Source organism: Salminus brasiliensis, chromosome 1 (genome assembly GCF_030463535.1).
Source record: "Salminus brasiliensis chromosome 1, fSalBra1.hap2, whole genome shotgun sequence".
Taxonomy (NCBI): domain Eukaryota; kingdom Metazoa; phylum Chordata; class Actinopteri; order Characiformes; family Bryconidae; genus Salminus; species Salminus brasiliensis.
In genome coordinates, this window is record NC_132878.1 from 16399254 (window position 1) to 16420364 (window position 21111).

Sequence of the window (21111 nt, forward strand, 5' to 3'; positions counted from 1 at the left end):
AAGCATAGCAACACCTTAGTTAACTTCTTAAACCCTGTACATTAGCCCACACTTTAGTTCTTCACCCTCATAACTGCAGTTCTCTCCCAAATAATGTCTGGAAACCCCATGGTAGAACCCTGTGGGACTCCACAAAACATGCTCTCACCAAACTCTTACCAAAAAATTCATAGTAGTGTCTGCATTATGATTAATAACAGGCTAATAAACCTAGGGTACAAAAGGTGAAACACCGCAAATCTGATAGTCATACCGGCCACACCATTGCTTGTTTAACCCCTTAAACAGCCTATGGCCGAAAAGTGTTATTACGAACTATTCCCTGTACTTGCTTAATATTACGACGGTCGTGTAAAAATAAATGATGGGTGATTTTGGTGCTCAAAAGCACACAAACGTCATAAATGGACCTCAGGGAAAGAAACTGAACACAAAAAAGTAGGATATGGGCCCTTTAAAGGCAAAGTAATTAAAGTTAAAGAGCTACAGTGCGAACTGACTTTGATCATCTTAACCGAATTGTTATTCTGTTTTATGCCTGTGAAACATGGTGCATTATTAAAAGCTTCCTAGCTTCTTCTTAACAGACTGCTAATTGTCTGGGGTGGTAGTGTAGCAGTAGCAGAGGAGATTGGCTTTCTGCTATTGTTTTATTGATCGGCTCCACGCGTGTAAGTATTATCTCTTTATGCGGCATTGATTGCTTGGATGTGAAATGGAAAGTAAATGACGGCAACAATAATCACCTCGACGAAATTCTGCTGGAAGGGGAAAATGATTTGTTTGTAATTTGATTATCACTGTTTACCCACCAGTGACACCTTAATAGCATGTTGTTTAATTAGATCTTTAGCCGCTGTTTTTTGGGGGTCTAAAGTCACCCTAACTGGCACATGCGACTGATGCGATGCTGTGTAATTTACATTACAAAGAGAAATAATAAAATAAACATCTATCCCGCTAAAAATAATGAGCTCGAAAAATGCAATTCAAAGACGGGCAGAGGCAACTCTACAGCTACACTTACAGTTGATTTTCTTATACCTCAGAAGTGTGGCAAATTTAAGACTAATATACAGTCGTCTAAGCAGCTATTACAGCAAAACTGCGATGTGTGAAACGTATTTAAAGAAAAAAGTTTTTGTGAAACTTGTAAAGAAGGTTGTAAATGGGTGTCATTTTATTTTATTCCTCATCCAAATTCACGTTTTCTATTTAGTTGAATTTTGCCTGTGTATGCAGAGAACAATTCAAAATACCAAATGAATGCAGTCTAGGCCATCTTTAAGATTAATATATATGTAGCTGACCCCTAGTCTTATTGGCTGGCCTGTATTGTGCCTCACTGAAAAGACAGTCCGAGCTGATGCATACAGTGGTGTAAGAAGCCCAACAGCCGCAAAATGCAAAAGTGGCCTGCGTCCTTCAAAATCCGAAAGATGTTTTAATCAAAATGACAGCGCATAACGTAAATTCACAACTTTACAGATGTAATGCAAGTTCAGAAAACGAATGCAACTTCAGAAACCCTGCAAATCTAGTCATTTCATTTCATTCATGGCATTTAGCAGACACTCTTATCGTTCAGAGTCATGCCCAAGGACTCTTATTGGTGTAGTGCAGCATAGTCACCCAGACCTGGAATCTAACCCCAGTCTCCCAGGTGGTGTGGTAGCTCACTGGCAGCTAGTGGTGTTATCTGTTGCGCCACACCAACCACCATCTAGTCACGACACAATGGCAGTGCTGTTTCTGGTCGGCACTACATTTTGCTTTCTTGACCACCATAGATCTTCTAACCACCTTGTTTAACTTCAGGAAATATGGATTAGATGGACTGATCAATTGATACATTTTGAACAGTGTTTACATACTACATCAAACACTTGCTCTTAAATTTCAATTTTTTTTTTCCAAAGCTAATTTCGATTTTCTGTCTTTTTCTTGTAAAATAGTCTGCAGTCTTGGGACACAGTACATGGTGTGTTACTGATTAATTCAGTTGAACATCAAAATTATCAATGAGTTCATTTTTTACTCAGGCATGCCGTTGCAAAAGTTTAGGCACTTCTGGCCACATTGTTAATTTTTTAAGTGAAAATGGGCACGAATCATACACAGAGAGCACTTCTGCTTAATTAACTGTATAGTTACTGTTTACGAGCTTAATTTGACATGTTGGATAAAATATGGCTTGTGCACATTTATTATTATAACATATTATATTTTATTATTATTTGTATTATTATTATTAATATAACAATATTATAACAATAAATTATACTTATATTGAGCTTTTCAATTGTTAATATACAAAGCCTTAACGACCAACAAGAAACATGGTAATGCAGAAAATAAACAGTACTAGACCTAGTACTGAACACTGTACACATAGTACATAATACATACTAGATAGTGCAGGACCTAATGGAGGTGTAGTTTCTGGTTTGAGAGAAGAGGTGTGTTTTATGGTTAGATTTGATATGGAGGAAGGGTTAAACTGCCGGACCAGTGGAGGAACAGAATTCCAGAGCCAAGGGTCTCAATCGCCAAAGTCATAAGGGTTGAATTTTAGAAATAGTGGATTTTAGCCTGGCTGAAGAAGATCTGAGAATGTGAGAGGGTTTGTAGGGAAGAAGGTGATCAGACAGATAAGAAGGAGCGAGGTGGAGATATTGGAAAACGTGTGTAATGTGATCATTTGAGCTGGTGGGAGTGAGAAGACGAGCAGTGGAGTTCTGGAGCATCTGACGTTTGTGAATGGAGGAAAAAAACTAATACCAGCTAGAAGGGAGTTATTGTAGTCCAAACAGCTGGAGATGAAAGCCTGAATAAGAGTTTAAGCAGCGGATTGAGAGAAGGCTGGTGTAATTTTTGGGATATTGCAGAGGTGGATAAAAGACGCTTTCACTACAGTGCTGACACAGGCACTGAATAAAAGAGCCGAGTAGAGGAAGACACACAGATTTCAGACCAGAGGGGAAACAAACGTCCTGAAATAAATAGACACTGTGCTCTAAAATATGCAGAAAACCCCTGTATTTCATTGCAGTCATGCAAAAACCTTGTATCTTCATTTCTGCCATTTGTGACTTTTTGGCACAGTTCAAAGCTTGTTCTTTACGTCTAATTGACCAATAGAAATGCTCCCAAATGCCTTGCAGAATAAAACATTTTTACATTGACTGCCACTGAAAGTTAAGAAGGATTTCCCTTCTTCTGTGAAGTTGCCATTTTAGAGGTAAATACAAGGTATTTGCATGACAGCAACAATATGCAATTGCTTCTTGTTGAGAACTTCATTGATACGGGTGTCCAAACTTTTGCAAACAACAGCCCTACACCTCTCTATTCAGACTTTCTCTCAGAGGAGAGAGGAGACTCATAAAGATTATAGCAGCATCGTATAGCTGTAGTGCATCTAACACAAAGCCTTTCCCCTCTCTTTACTGCCAGAACTATAAAAGCACAGATAAGGTTATATAGATAACGCATTACACACACAAGTCGTAGTACAACCGCGCTCTGTTACAACCCCAAGTAGTAGCACAGAGGAACCTTAAAACTAAAGTGTGTTCATTACTGTCACCTTTAGGACATAAAAAAAGCTTCTAAGGCTGTGCTGAAGAAAGCATATGTGTTTAGACATGACGGCCTTTAGCTTTAGCACTTTAGCGGGAGCGGTCTCGGCGCGTTGCATCTGTGGCATATGATCAGTTACCACTAACAAGCACATTTCCCTGTAGTTAGTTCAAGAACCAGTTTACTCAAACCATACCTGTAATAGAAACCAATGGGCGGTTGCTAATGGACCTTGCCATTGTATCTCCAAATAAGCATCTTTATAGTTCAAGGAAAAAAGCAGTTGAAAAAACAGTGTACAAAAGTAATGGCACATTCATTTTTTTTCAATATATTTTAAATATTAAAAGTATGTGTTAAGATAGTTAAGTTGAGCTTCCTGTAGAGGATTCATTCACTTATTTTCACTTAGAAAATGTGTTATTTAACCGGAGGCACCAAGCGTTTGCATAAGACTGTCTATAGAAATGCTCTGGTTTTATTACATCAAGTCAAGTCAAGTCAAGTCAAGAGGCGTTTATTGTCATTCCATCTGAGTACAAGTACACAGTGGAGTGAAATTACATTCATCCAGGACCATCACGGTGCAACAGGGTACAGAAACAACACAGTACAGAGACATGAAGTACAAACACAAATGTTCAAACATAGAACCAGAACAATACGATTAATACCATAAATACAACAGACATCAGACACAGTAATCAGACAGGACAGTGCAACACAGACACAGCACTCAGTACTGAATGTATATGTTGGGGATAAGGTGCAGGGTTATGACATTTTGGAGATACAAGGTTTTCTTTCCAATCGTGGCAATATGCATATTTTTTAATGATTAAGTAAATAGAGATGCTCAGTGTCTTTTGAAGGGGTTGGGAACAGCCGGTTTGTACAAGCACACTCACGTAGTCAGTCTGAAACATGACACTAGACAAATGTACATAAGCCGTACATGACATAGAATACACACACACACACACATACAGAGCCCCCCCCGGGAATGGTAAATGGTGCGTCCATGCACCGCTCTCTGCAGCGCTGTAGTTTCTGATTGATTTCAGTGTAAAAGTATTAATTGTGCGCAGTGCCAGCCTATTAAAGCATGCTGGGACACCCATGTTAAACGTGTAGCCATCAAGTGTGTACAGCGCTAAATAATTCACCCACTTCTGCTCACACGAGTCTTTCTCTCTCACTCTCTCACTTACTCACTCACATACACATAGATATGCATCTGCATACAATTAACAGGTTCAGTATGGGCTGTTGACAGCAAATCAAACACCAGAAGGTAAACTCTTGGCGCAGGCGGGTCCAGGCTTTCGTTAAAATTGCTGCTGTATGTTAGATTTGCACACACTGGCCTTTATTCACCAAAGTTACTTAGTTAACAGGTGTTTGCACATTTCAGTTTGTAGTTTGTAATTGAAGTGCTTAAATGTTTGAGTGTGATGTTTGAACATTCTGAACAATGCTGGATTTATTCTTCAATAATCAAACTTTTTATTAATGAAATATATAGATGAGTAAGTACTATGCAGTGTATGCATACATAGAGTATCTGCCAATGCCAGTAACATTGCTGATACATATACAGCTCCGTAAAAAATTAAGAGACCACCCTATATTATCAGTTTCTCTGGTTTTACTGCAACATTTGCGTTATATTTCATAAACCATGGACAACATTTCCCCTAAATTCTAAATAACAATATTGCTATTTAGAGCAGAAATTTGAATTTGCAGAAATGACAACTGCTCAAAAACAGAGAAAATGGAAATAAAATAAATTATTATAATGAAAAAATGTAAATGTGTAATGTGATATTGGCTTTCTGAAATGTTTAGTAAAGTGTTCTGTAAAGTTTTTTGGTTCTGAAACTACAACTAGAAGGGTGGGCAAACATGTTGCACACGTTTCTGTATTTGTTGCATTCAGCAACAAATATAAAGTATTTGCACATCAGCACCTGTGGAAAAACATTTAACCTAGTCTGCTGCAGAGGCTGTTTACTTTTTTATTTTAATAATCAACAACGGTCCGGACAGCCGGGGCCCAGAGAGAGAGCACAGTTGACCTTGCTCTCTCCAGGGTGGGTAGATGGCGCTTTCTCTCCATATCACTCCAGTGCAATGCTGGCCAGCACTGGTGTTTGCTGGCCAATGCATCAGAGCCGGGTTTCTTCCATGCATTGGTTGTCTGCTGATGTTGCTTCAGGGGCAGTTTGGCAGTGGCTGATTGTGCACATGTGTTGGAAGATGCATGTGTTGGTATTCACCCTCTTAGTGTTGGGAGAATTGCATGTGATTGGGGGGGGGGTGTATGGGTTAAATACTTGGCAGCTATGAAGAACATAAACAGCATTCTCCAAACAATCTCCAAGGCCTGAACGGTCACTGTGATACAACTAAAGAGATTACATATTAACCCCTTAAACACCAATGCTCTTCTTGCAGGCCAAAAGTGTTTTTACAAACTTCTATTGCCAGAGAATAGCCCCACCAGCCTGTACAGACATCCCTGTAGTTACTGAATAGAACACCCTAGTGAGTAATAAGCCTCAGGGTTAAACATCATATATTCATCTAAATTAATATTGCATACATTAGAAAAAGTCTAGGAATTTTTAATACAATTGATTGTAAGAGTTTTTGGGTGGGTTGTCTCCAATCGCCCCCTCCAGCGTAATTCTGCTAGAGGTGTCCAAACATTTGCTGTACTGTAAAAAGTAAGTAAAGTAAACGGAATGTCAGTGTATGTTGTTAGGGAACTAGGGTTGCAGAGGGGTGGAAAATGTCCAATTAATTTCCAGTAAATTACTGGTTCTTTCCATGGGAACTTTAGGAACTTTGGGAAAATTCCAAAATGTGAACTTTCCATGGACATTTTGGGAACCTAGGGAATTGATGAGCATATATGGGATTTTATTGGAATTAATAGGAAATGTTGAACAATTTAAAGGAACTATATCATACACTATCATCAATGTACTTACTTTTTTGTCAACAGCAGACATGAAGGCATACCAATGCAAACAATAACTGACACATAGTTAGTTGCAAGCAGAAATGTATAAATGTATAAATCTGTCATTGAACAATCAAACGTTCAATCACAAAACAATCAAAAGAGCATTCTAATGGTCTTCAAAATGTTTCTTCAAAAATAATTAATAAGTTAATTCATTCATTCTTGGTTACAGAAACCTGTTGAGGCCAAAAATTAAATAAAAAAAGTAGCCAGCCTATGCTAGCCTTGGTAAGCTAACCTCTTGCTAGCCTGCTAACCTTGGTAAATTAGCCTTAAATGAAATTGCTCATTAAGCTTAATTGTTTCAATGCTATTACTGTCAATAAACATAAAATCCTCTACACTCTACATTACTCATTTTTTGCTATTATATTCAGCCTCTCTCTATCTCTATCTCTCTCTCTATATCTCACTCTTTCTCTCTCTCCTTCTCCGGTCATGAGCCAGCATCTCATCCCTTCATTTATTAATACTTTGTGGGTACAGTAGCACTGCAGGCCAGTGCTGAGCGTCGCATGTGCTCAGTGGGTAAGCAGTGCAGGGATGAAGAACACACGCTGGCCATGTGTGTAATTCGTGGGTGAGTGACACTCCACACAGTGCATTAGTGCAGCACAGTGGTGCTCTGCATGAGCGAGCAATCACTGTGTGTATATTTCATCATATACATCGGATATGCGATGCTATCTGACCAGCTCATTTTTGTGCCGCTTCACTTAAGATTGGGAATATGTTAACACGATTCATAATTCATATATGTTCTCATTGCCATGTGTGTAATCAGACACACATCTTCTCAGCTCAGTTCTGTCAGATATTACAAATATCCAAAGTCATTTCAGACGTTGGAGGTTTATTTCTTTGTTCAGCTATTTCTTTGGACTGTTATTTTTTGGGGGCGTATTGAGCTTACAGCACACATCGTTAATAGAAAACAAGAAATTTGCCCATTTTAATTTAGTTTTTTTTTCTTCCTGAAAATCAGCACTAGATCACATTTATACATACATTTATGTCCTTAATGCTTATTACACATAGCAGGGACTTCTGTACAAACTAGTGGGGCTATTCTTTGGTAGTAGAAGTTTGTAATAACACTTTTGGCCTGTCAGCGGGCCATAAGCTATTTAAGAGGTTAACTTGACAAGGCCAAGGCCTCATAACTTCCTGTTAGTGATCATGATTGACTACAGCTGGTAGCTTCTCTGTGCCCCCCTTAAAAAAGGTTTGTTTGACAGCACTCACTCACTGACCCACAGGACAGTGGGAAAATTCAAGGAGATCAATGCAGATGCTACAGTCAAGCAAGTTTTACAACGACATGGACTGCAAGGCTGCCATCCAAGAAAAAAAAAAACAGCTTCAAAAAAATATATATATATTTTTATGGTCAGATGGGACAGTGATGTTTGGAGAAGGAAAGTTGAGACATTTGAACATCAGGAACACTAAACCAACCGCATGGTGGTGGTAGCAACATGCACTGGGTCTGTTTTGGAGTGGTGCAGGTGGATGGAAAAATGAAGAAGGAGGAGTGCCTCAGAATTATGTCAGCATAACCTCAAACCGACAGCTAGATGGTTGATACCTGGACACAGTCCAGTGTTCGAACAGGACACATTAAAGGTGATTTAAGGGCAACAATATGGCGACTGTGCTAGAAAGTCAAGTCTGTGGCAGGAAATCTGTGTATTTCATTTCATGTCCAACCAAAGTTCTGCCAGAAGCGTGTTGCTGGTTACTAAAAGCATTAAGGTGCAACTTGCTAAGGGATATTTAACCACCTTCTGTCTCGAAATCAAGACTCTACAGGGAACAAAAACTTAATCTCTGTGGGACAAATACCTCGTATCTCTGTTTTTGCTGTTTTTGACTTTTTGACATGACGTGAATTTAACAGTTGTGCTTTGCATTGGATCAGAATTTCATGGTGGATAGCTTAATAGAAATGCTCCAAAATGACTTGGAACTTGGAATTCCACTGAAAGTAGGGCTGGGCGATATGGTAAAAATACTATATCACAATACATGCAATCACAGACTAAACACATCAGTAGCGACAGATTCTTATAAACTACTATTCAGATACTCTCCTGTACTGAATACAGTGATTTTTATTCAACACCTGCTGCTCTTCATCTAATTAAACCAGTCTAATTCCACTGTTAGTAATAAAACCTGCAGCTGATCAGTGTTTATTAACAGTATCTAACAGTATCCTCAATATGCTTAAAAAAGCATTTAGTTATCACAATAACTAAATGTTTCACAATACGATTAAATATCATCATATTGCCCAGCTCTAACTGAAAGTAAAGACTATTAGAGTAAGGGGATTAGAGCTGGGAAGCGGGAGGATTGATGTAGTGTGGCTCTTACTGGTGCTGGTTGCAAACTTTGGTGTTTAAACAAAGTAGTTGCTTTAGATATCATCATTAATAAGCTTCTTATTCCTCGCAATTTACATGGTCTTATTTCCATTGCAGTAACACATAACATCAGCACTGCAATAATCACTTGTACATATCTCGTTCACACATGATTCATATATATCAAATGTAATATTTTCAGTCAGTGGCTCAGGTTGCATGTTGACTGACACAGGCTTGACCTTAAATGACTCGACATGAACTCAAGACTCAACACTTGTGAAATTACAGCCTGAGAAAACAACACGAACAGCACTGATGAACTGATTAGGGTGCCAAGCTCAATGCAGTAAATTAACAGAACCCTTTGTTTCCAGCCCTGCCTGTGTGACGTTGCTTGTCTGTTTTGCACGGTTCCTGCTCGGTCAGTGCCTTTCTTCTCATGCCCGCAGAGACTTTTTGCTTGATATGGCTTCAAATAACAAGCCTTTCATTATAGAAACACCTTCAGGCTGATGGACAGAACAAAGCTCTATATGCTGTAAATCCAGTGTTTAAGAGGAAACTCAGTATGCTATCTAGAACAATATAATTTTTGGGGAAAATTAAACTCAAAAGACATAACTTTAAGACGTACTGGAGCCTTGGGTTAACTGTTATGTTAACTAGCTAACTATGTGGCTGTACTGTAGCTAACTATGTGGCATACTTACTGTACAAACTACAGAACTGTTGCAAATTGTTTACCATGTTACCTTTAAAATGGGCTTTCTCTAGAGATAAAATGTCCATTTCTCAGTAATCGCAGGCGGAAGGGAAAATGAGAAGATGATCAAAAACTAGTTTACTTAAAATATTGAAGATTTACACCACATCATATTTCATTTTATACGGATATATAAAAATATAAGGATGATGTTTCTACCGAACATGATATGATTGCATAAATAGTTCAAAAGTGAATTGATAAACTGATAAATTACAGTTTATGTCAGGTTTAGCTGCAGCTACGACGAGAGTCAAAAGAGTGTGAATTTTTTCAGTGTGTTGTTACTCTGTCTTGGTCAGTTGGGCAACATGGCGTAATAACACAGAGTGTTATTCACTTTGCAAGTGTCCCGATGCCCAGCTGGCTGGTACAGTAAGCCACAAAGCTACTGGGAAAAGAGGCCCTGCTATTTTTTTATTTCTGTTCAGAATGTGACCACTTGCATCCTCTGAGAATAGAGAATGACCACAAACAACGCACACACACACACACACACACACACACACACACACACACACACACACACACACACACACACACAGACACACACACACACACACACACACATACATCTGAAACTCAAACCTGAATCCGGTTGTAGAGTTCACTGCTAAGCAGAGCTTCTAGTGGGTATACTGTCAATATTGGAATTTCGTAATGAGGCCAAAATATCATCTTTAAAGGTTAATGCTATGAATTATTATATAATTATTGTGTAGATTTTTTGTCATTTTTATTAAGCATATCTATGCAGTCATGCAACAATCTCTATTTTTTACACTTTTAACTTTTTGACATGATTTCAATTTGTTTTTTACTTTATGTATGTATGAAATAGAAATTCTCCAAAATTACAAAATTATCAAATGCTTTCCATTTTTTTACATTGACTTCTTCTGTAAAGTTGCCGTTTCAGAGATACATGCTCTAAAGGTTGGAGATTTAACTGTGTCTATTTTGGTCTTTTAGAATAGATTATAGTTAGGTTCAGTAAAGAATGCACACGCTTCTAGGTCAAGCTAATATTCGTAATTATTCTTATTAACTATAATATAAAAATCCCCTAAAATTCCTTGCTTTCATTGTCTACATGATACTAATCTGTAGTTCTTCCAGTCACAGTTGTATTGTGTATTTTAAACACAATTTAAAATTAATGTAAAAATAATGGTGCAAAGAATGTAATCCTCTCCTAAAGAGTCGTAATTAAATCAAGACTTTTATAGTTGTTTCTGAGTGATGTGTGTTAAAACCTTGCGTCTGTTCCTCAGCATAAGTGCAAGTAACATTTCTCCAAGCTTCTCTTGTGTTTCTGTTCAGCGTTTCCTAGAATTCTGTGTATTGTAATCGTGCGAGCACACTGTGTATAGTGATATTGTTTGTAAGCCAGTCTTGTACTGTAAAAACACATTAACAGGCCATTCACGAGAGCGTTATTGTCCTTCCCTCCTCGTCTCCCCGCAGCGATGCTATCAGACAGGGTGTTATCGCCACCGCCTCTGATGGCTTGTCTAAGCCTTTGATAAAATCTAGGATCGGAGCGGGAGGATACACGCGCATGATTGGCTCCTGTGTCAACATGGAGCGCACGCCAAGACGCCCCGCCCTCGTTCCTCCCACGCACTGTTTCTTTTACACTGCTGAGATCCTTTCACTGCCATAAACTACTGATTTGTAAATGAAACACTATTGTGTTCTTCCAGTAAAACATTTTGAGGATTGGAAAGTCTATGAATGCTCTGTTATTGTGGAGTTTAAGCTCACTGCTAAGTTGATTACTCCACAAATTGTCAGAATAATCATCATCGGATAACGGGTTTTCTTGAGCACAGCAGGGTAAACACCGAAAATTGAGAAGCCTGCATTATTATCATGCAAATCTATTTATCTCCGTATTAAAATTGTGACAATCTTTCAGAATCATATCATTAACAATACAATATAAGTAGTATGTTAAATAATAATAATAGCAATAATAATAATAACAACATAATTTTTGTCATATGTAAAATACACATTGGTTTCCAGAACAATAGCAAATGAAAAATAAGCAAACACGAGTAATAGCTCAAAATAGAAGCACTATACAACGAATCAAAATTTTCGAAAAAATATCTAATAAAATGTCATTTAGACTTTTGTTTTATTCATCACTACTATTTTATTATACTTTATTATTTCATTCAGAAACATAGTAATAACATAGTAATAAAATAAAAAAAATTTAAATAATGTTTTTTATTTATTCAAGCTGCTTTTTTAAAATTGTGTTTTGTTGGAGGGAATTCCACAGTTTTACAGTTTAAACACTCTATCTAAATAATGCACTCTAGATAACAGATTATAAGATGTGTAAGAGTGAGAGTTGTGTGAACAGTGCAGTCCTGAGTAGATTAACTGTGCGAAAGGTGTGCGCTTCTGGTTAAACTTACGTGTTTTGTTTGTGAAAATAAATGCAAATCCTCTACGAAGAACACACACCAATACATTGTACTGCACTGTTTGTTTGCTTAATTTTAAATATTCAGATAAATATGCCATAACCTTTGTTATCTGTTATCTCTAACCTGTTGTCAGCTATTAAATAGAAATTGTGCTCTAAAACTTGAATTTGAAAATACAAAATCACTTTATTAATCGAGAAAAAGAGTCCAAACTTACAACTTACTGTGAACTGTAACAGCAGCATAGCATAAATGCTGTTACAGTTAGCAGCATAATAATAGATCAACACAATTATTGACAACTAGGCCTGTGGGTTAGGAGGTCCTTAAGTTGGTAACCTGCCTCAACAAGCCAGCAAGCTTTGTTGAATATGGCTGTTAAGTTTATTTTGCGGTGGTAGAGTACAGTTTGAGTAGCTAGTGTTGTTATGTGTGAGTAATGTTGAGCAGTGTTAGCTTGCTTTTAGAATTAGTAACACACTTTATAACCATGGGAACAAACACACACACACATTTAATAGTAAACATGCACTCCAAAGCATCCACATCAGCACCCATGGAGCAGTTGGGGTTAGGTATCTTACTCAAGGGCGAAAAAACGCTGGTTCTTCACTCCCCTCCCACACACACTTATCATCAGTCCAGAAGATCAAACCAGTGAACTTCCCATTTCAAGCCCACTTCTCTAACTTTTAGGCCATGACTGCCCATACTGCCCATACTACCCCTGTTAGGTTAGGTAGGTGTTAAGTGTTAAACCTTTTTTCATGATCAGATTGTTGTAATAAAAACTCAACAAAACTCATCTTCATCTGTTTGACCTTATTCTCCTCATTGAATAGAGTGTCTTATGTGGATTCCATGCAGCATATCATTGTCTGAAAGCTGAGCAAAAAACGTGTGTGACCGCTCAGTTGAGTTGCCCAGTTAGGGTAAACAGAAATGCACGCTAATGTTAGCTCAGATTGAATAGAGTGTTAGATCAAAATAGTATATGTTTACCTTCAGATAGGCACATCTTTTAAGATATGAGCTGGTAGTACAGTATTTCTGCCATAGCCATCATAGCTAAACCTTACTGAAGAACACTGTACATTGAATAGCTATAGCTACGGCTGTCTCTAACATGTATATCAGACTGTAATCAAAAGGAGGTGTTTTAATAGGCACAGAAAACGTTCTAATGTTCTATTTCTATTGTATTACATTGACTGTTTGGGCTCAATTTACGTCAAATTTTCATGCATATTTTCCAAAGAGAAAACCGTATCCTAGGCCCAGAGTTCCTAATAGGGGCATGGTGCCATCTGCAGAATGTTGAATTTCAGAAGCTTATGTATTACACCAGGAGCATAATGAGCAGTCCATTGGCTGGTCTTTTGAGTCTGTACCGAACTCCTGTGCTCGTTAAAAAGTCACAGTGTTCTGTTTACCTATTTGACTCTTCCACTGGCACATCAGTAGCTAACATGGCTCGTATCTACCCGTGTACAAAAGGATGACATTGTGTTTATGCACAGCACACAGCAACGAGTTGAGAGGATGTTGAGCAACATGCTTTCGTAGGCTATGGAGTACTCTGAATGGGGTTACAAGTGTGTGTGTTTCTCTCTGTGTGTGTGTACATATCTGTGGCCTGCTCCAATGCTCTAACAAGAGATTTTTCCCACTGGCACCCTATGCATCTATAAATAGTACTTCATATGGTGTTAGGACAGAGTTGCAGGGGGAGGAGGGGGAGTGTATTGGTGTAGCGGGTGTGTTTTTTTCTTTCTGTTAGATTCATGCACAGCAGGAATCTGAATTATTTAAATATGAGGAGTAGCAGTGGAAAGCTAATGCAGCCAGTACATGCAGAAGTTTATGTGTGTGTGTGTGTGTGTGTGTGTGTGTGTGTGTGTGTGTGTGTGTGTGTTAACGGCTGTGTGCTGAAACAGCCTGCTGTTATGACTCCAATGTTCTGTTGTTCTTGGTGAGCTTGAGGAATGCTCATGTGCCACACAGATTGCCTCAGTCCTCTGAGAGATAGCACCCTCTTCTGGATGTATTAGTGAAGGACGGGTCAGTGTTTCAGTGTACACAGACAGCTTCCGCAGCTCACCTTCAACCGCCCTGGTTCCACACTCCAAAAAAAGACCTGGATCTTCTGATACTTTTGAAGAACCACTTTTGGAGGAAGCTTAAATGTTTTTTTTTATTTAACAGCCATCCAGTGTACAGTACCTGTAGAGTACAGTTAACAGTAATTTAGACCCTGTACATATGTTGTATGTCCAGAAGGATTCAGGCACCCCCTCTAATTAGTGAATTTAGCCAGGTTACGGTGCTCTCATTGCTGACTGGAGTGATCACACAGCTTATATAATCTCCATAGAAAAGGATTGCCAGTAGAATTAGCCACACATGGACCTAAGGCCATCATGCCTAATGCCCAGCATTAGCTAGAGGTGTACAAAAACCCCCAGCATTGGGCTGTCACGCAGTGAAAGTTTGTTCTCTGGAATAATGGCACTCCATCCAGTACTTTTGGGATGAGCTGGGGAGTTGGGGTGGTGATCATCCAGCATTCTGACCTCACTAATGCTCTTGTAGCTGAATGCAATCAAATCCTCACAGCAATGCTCCAAAATCTAGTAGAACGCATTTCATGCACAGCAGATAGAGTTACTTCAACAAGAGCGGGGTGAACTCTTTTTTTAAACACTTGATTTTGTGCATATAGGGAATGTAAATGACACTTGTTCTGATTGGCTGCTTTGTGTTGTGTCTTGAAACACATATAACTTGCTATGAATGGGTGATGCTAAACTGTTGTAGGCTAAATAGTTGGATATTCATGGGCGGGTCAGTTTTTTTCATTTTCCATGTGTTTCCAAACCAGTCCATTGATCAGCATTTCTTCTAACTGGTGTTCTTAGTACAGTGGAAGTATTGTCCATGGTACCCAATCATATGGTACGATTGTGGCAAATGGAGAAATTAAGTTTAGCTGGAAAAGCACTGGGGTATTCCTTTAAGCAAGTAATGACCAATCGGGATATGCCTAAATAATATCTTTTCTTATTGTTCCATAACAGTGAAGTTATGTTATCAGCCATATATCCAAAATACTGTATGTCTAAAATGAGACACCCCCCTCTCTTTCCCTCTCTGCAGCAGCAGTGAGCACCTTTCCTGCTCCTTCTCCTTTTTCCTGCATGGTGAGAGCAATGTGTGCACCAGTGTGGAGATCGCTCAGCACCAGCCTGCCTATCACATCACTGAGGAGCATGTGCGCCTGGCCCAGACCTCCAGCAGCCCCATACAGGGTGAGCCAACCTTCTAATATTTGGTAAAACTGTAAGCTACTTCTCAAACTTTTGAGTAGTAGTTTGAGAAGCATTAATTTGTGCAGATGACTTATAGCAGACCATCTGAGGTTTACCTGTAAGAACCTGGTGTTTACTGGCTAACAGAACCCCTGAATGAATCCTAATGTGCAGCACTTTTATCTGTGTCCCTCAGTGATCCTGAGTCCGTACGGGCTGGGGGGCACTCTAACTGGACAGACCTTTAAGATGAGTGATCCAGCCGTGCGGAAGCTAATGGAGGAGTGGAGCCACTTCTACCCCATGGTGCTGAAGCGCAAGGAAGGCGAGCGGGATGAGAGCGACCCCACCTATGACCCCCATAGCCATGTTGCTCTGGAGGTCATCGTTGGTGAGCAGTGCTCTTATTTCTGTGTGTTAGCAATCTGAAGGCTTAGCCTCACGTAGACTGCTCGAGAAGCTGATTGGAGATTTTTTCATGTGTCCACTGACGATCCTCTCTATTAGACACTCCAGCTTGTAGATGTGAAATCAGAGACAGAAGCTCATGTGTTGCTGCACAGTTTGTGTTGGTCACCCTCTAATCCTTCATCAGTGGTCACATGACGCTGCCCACAGGACGCTGTGGGCTAGATATTTCTGGTTGGTGGACTATTCTCAGTCCAGCAGTGATGCCGAGGTGTCTGAAATCTCCATCAGCACTGCTGTGTCCCATCCACTCATACCAGCACAACAAACACTAACATACCACCACCACCACTTCAGTATCGCCGCAGTGCTGAGAATGACCCACCACACAAATAATACCTGCTCTGTGATGGTGGTGGTCCTCTGGGGTCCTGAACATTGAAGAACAAGGTAAAAGGAGGTTAACAAAGTATGAAGATAAACAAATGGACTACAGTCTGTAATTATAGAAGTACAGCATGCTCCTATTTGATAAGGGGAGTTGATATAATTGGCCATGTTCATTCCAAACCAGAGATGGTCATAATATTCTGATATAATTACCTAATACAAAACTACCTCATTAACCTGAGAGCGTTCCAACGTTGTTAGATGTTTAGCTTTAATTCATGGTGTTCAGTAACCAAAATCCAACATCTGCCTAACATTAGAGCTTGATGTGAACCCAATGTAGATTTTTGATAGATATGTGTCAAAATTTTATCAACCAGAATTCACCATCTGTACAATTCAATGTCTGTCCGATGTTAAGAGTCCAACGTTTTTCTGACATCAAATCGACGGCCGGTGCCTGCTGGGTTTAAGCACATGGAAAGTGCTTTTAGAACGAACTGCAGTCCGATAGCACGAGTTCATTTTGTGTCATCTTCTCTATATCGATTATCTCTCTTCTCTAAAATCCTATAGTCTCAGAAGGCTTTGTGATCTCTTTGTGATCTCTCTCAGTACTGAACCTCCTGTTCTCTTCCCTCCATACATCCATCTCAGTGTTTACCTCTCTCTTGTTCCACTGCAGGTGGCGTGAGGATGATTTATCCAGCAGCCTTTGTGCTCATTGCTCAGGCAGATCTGCCAGTGGAGCAACCTCCGCCTGCTCAGGGCGCTCAGAGTGGCATCAGAGACTCCTCCAACTGCGGCATCCCCCTCACACCCCCCACTTCGCCAGAGCAACCCTGCTCAGGTAACACACACACACACACACAGTATTTGCTGAGGCAGAAAAAAGCAGCAGTTTCTGCCTTTCAATGGACTCTTTTTAGTAATATTTTTTCTTTTTGATGTTTAGTTTTTAAAGTATTAGTGTTACTTTGATGAAACAGATCAGTAGTAAGCCCTTAGTGATCTGAATTCTGCTCTGCCTGTGAGCGAACAAAGTTCATCCAGCCATAAAAGGAAGCGCCACATTTCTTTTATACAGTGATAAAAAAAGAAAGCTCCAGTTCAACATTCTGAATGCAGCCCATATTTTTGATACAATTACTGAAGTTTAAGAAACACTTCATCCGCAGATGTTGACAGCTATCTACAGCCATTTCTTGAAGCCACTTTACACCTATATTATTTCAAACCCTCTTCAAACGTATAGGCTGCTCACAATAAAAGCCAGTCAAGCAAGTATAGCTTCCACACTGGGGGGGTATTTTTACCACAATGTTACAACTAAGCCCCCCCAAAGTGAACAATGAGAGGAGTCTGTAACTCTAATATAAATTTAGAACTTGCTATAAATATTGAAATTGATGTATTTCTACTGTGTAGTTGTGTGGGTGTAGATGCTGTTTAATGTGGCATACTTACACTTGCCGGTTAACTTTGTGGTCAAACAGAAATATAGCAGCAATTGCCTTTCATGTTTATTTTGGTATGTAATGTCTTTAGTGATTATAGAGGTGGGAAAGATTGTTAGATCTGCACTGAATAAATTACTTTTCCAATCTTACACCTAACCCCCAGACTTAACTCTGTGTAGGGGTTTTCTGTCTTTCTGTATATTCCTATCCAGGACCAACAGCGATTTACTGACACTGGCGAGTTAAAGTTAAATGCATGAAGATGTTCATTGATTTAAACTGACTCCAAAAAGCAAACGTTTTAGCCGCCTGTGAAAATGAGAACTAAAAACTCCTTTTCTAGACAGTGTTTATTTACTCAGTAAAATACTGATATGAGAATAAATACAAATGTCATTAATATAAGAAGTTGTGGTTTTACATTTTATGGCATTTAGCTGACGCTCTTATCCAGAGCAACTTACAAGGTTACTAGTATTACAGAGGTGGGCCAATGTAGTGTTAGGAGTCTTGCCCTCTTATTGGTGTAGCGCAGCATAGTCACCCAGACTGGGAATCGAATCATCCAACACCTGGTTTGGTAAATCAGTGCTTAATGGTGTTAAATCAGGTGAGCTCAGGATGGAATTGAACAAATCCACGCACTTGAGAAAAATCTGGAACCAACTGGCTCAGATGATCTCAACTACTTTCTTCAAACTCACTTCTCACATTCTTGTTACTTTTTACCATAATTATGATTAGATGCCTAAAACCCCTGCACAGTACTATACGTATAATGCACAGTGTGCAATAGACACGATTCATTGGGTTAAACTTCACACAGGGTTTAGGTAACACAGATGGATTTGTTAATGGTACTCAGTCAGCTTAGTTACAACTGAATAATGAATAAGGTTCAAAATGAGGCTGCACCACTTAATGTATATTCATTGAGGCAAATACAGCAAATGAAGACTCCCTAATTACTACCAGCATAGTACGGAAGAAAGTAAGAGAGGTTAAGAGTAAGAATAAGAGAGAAAGTGAGAAAGAGAGCCCCTTGTGTTTTCTACCCACTGAGATATTCTCTCTCTGAGTTTTACTAAGAGATTCTGTCCTTATATCCTGACCGAATCTTTTGAAACATGAGCTGGTCCAACCAGCCAATCCACAGTGCCCATAAATTAACATACCTTGACCTACCACCCGGGTCCATGCTCTAAACCCAGTGTCCCTTTTAAGATGGGGAATTGAGTAGAGAAAGGATCTTATAATGGGATGTTTTATAGATACTAGTACTGCAGCTGAACTTGGGGTCAGTTGTAGCGTTTGCACTTGCGCCACTTGCAAAGGATAAGTGGGAAGTTACTAGTATAAAAATGTTCAACTCGCTCAAATATTTAGTCAGTTATTTAGCAAGAGTTAAACTGTGTTAGATCTGGCGGCAGATATGCTTAGTCAAAGAGGATACTGCTGAAGTGCGCTCGAGCTAATTAAGCAGAAAACCCATCAAGACAAAATCTCTTTTCCAAGGTAAATATCACGTAAGCCCTGAATGGGTACCGTCATGGTTTTTGCTTCTATTACACAGCAATGAATGATCACATCCTGTACAGAATTACAGTGTATGCTTAAGCGTTCCTCATTTGGATGGACTAATCATTAGGACTGAATACACTGATCAGCTCTTTACATTCCCCCATAGATCCCCCCCTCAACAACCTCATTTCCTCTTATCTCAACCTCATTACCAAGCACCTCTCCAGTCAGAATGTAATCACGCTTACGGTGCATTTCCTCTTAATGGCTCTGCTAACGACCCATGAGCCTACATTACTACCTGCTAGAAGAGATTATTAACCCTGCAATGTCTGTCTCATCGTATTCCACTGAGGCTGCACACATGGCAGTTTCTAGTGATGTACTGATCCAATACTGGATCTGTATCAGGACCAGAGACTAACTATAAAAAGTGAAAAAAGCAGACGTGTAGTCCATAGCATTCATAGCATTCATAACAGTATAAATAAACTGGATTTACTAAGATACTAGCCGATAAATCTGTAGGTTTTGGTGTCAGATGAGGGGACTAATGATGAGCTAAAGATAACATTAGAGCTGTTTGGTATATACAAAATTTTAGTATCCCCCTGATTAGGACCAATGTTAACCACTAAACTATTAAATGGATTGAATATCTGACATGTCCTTTTCAGTCAATATAAAACTGCAACAGTGCAACTTAATAGACCTTGCAACATCATTTCAGCATTCATGCAAGACTCTCTCCATGGAACATTATAATATGGTATGGCGCATTTGCCTTCAGTGTACGTCTATGCTTTTGTAACTTTAATTCCCTTAATAGTGTTGTATCGGACTGGTATTTGGGATGTTCAGGGGACGGATTCACAAGACGGAGTCTTGAGAAGAATACTTTTCTTGTTTAAATATAAATCTTGTTAAGAATTTTCTTGTGTCTTAAATCTTCCCTAAAGAGAAATTCTGGCCCCAGATTCACAAAAGCTTTTCTAAGAAAATCTTACACACAGTCTTAGAGACAAACATAAGAATAGGCCTCATTCACCAACCGTTCTTAAGAAGAAAATTCTTCTTAAAAGCCACTTATGCAGTTTTCACAAATATTCTGATATTCACCAGTGTTTTCTCATTTGGGATTTGTTCAGTTCACGAGGACAATGGGATTCGTCATCATCTTTTCTTTAGACACTCTTCATGTTTCTTATGTAGTCCATTTGTAACTTATGCTTATCGTAAATTTTCCCTTATTAGGGTTAGGGTTAGCAAAATGGAGAAAACACAATCAAACTAAGCGTTTAAAAATGTTCAGTGAAGAGCTAAAGAAGACGTGATGTTTGACATTTTATACTGCTTTAAGAACATCTCCATGTTTAATCTTGTTTAATTAGAGATTCAATCTAGCAGTTTAACTATTTAAACTGATCATTTATTTTAGAGACGTACCTAAACTCTTACAGTCCGAGGAGACAATAGTGTGAAGCAATCGCAAAGCTGAGTACAATATTTAAGAATATGCAATACAAATTGGTTACAGAACTTTTCTTAAGAGAAAATTAAGAAAAAATATTTTTTTAGAAGAATAACAATTTATTATTTTAAAGCATGAAATTCATTTAAAAAGCTAAAAGAAACTACAACAAACAAACAAAAACTTCTGTACATGAACCAGGCCACTGATATTGAAACCAGTATCACCAAAGAAAAAACTGAACCTCTGCATCCTTACCAATTTCCATAAATGTGATTCTTCTAATCCTAATCTGACTCTTTGCTGCTACTTATTTGATAAGCATCTATAGCATGTCACCCTTTGTGTCTTGAAG

General features: G+C 38.9%; 1 protein-coding gene across 4 annotated transcripts in view; it reads left to right on the forward strand.

Moving 5' to 3' along the window:
* The window catches only part of LOC140549669 (mediator of RNA polymerase II transcription subunit 13-like), a 139661-nt gene that overhangs the window by 91595 nt on the left and 26955 nt on the right, over positions 1-21111 (forward strand). For 3 of the 4 annotated variants that reach the window (XM_072673422.1, XM_072673443.1, XM_072673435.1), the window contains exons 5-7: positions 15355-15506; positions 15703-15897; positions 16990-17154. In XM_072673422.1, coding sequence (XP_072529523.1) covers positions 15355-15506; positions 15703-15897; positions 16990-17154 — 512 coding nt within the window. The remainder of the gene's footprint in view (positions 1-15354; positions 15507-15702; positions 15898-16989; positions 17155-21111) is intronic. The other variant, XM_072673428.1, reaches the window with a different exon arrangement.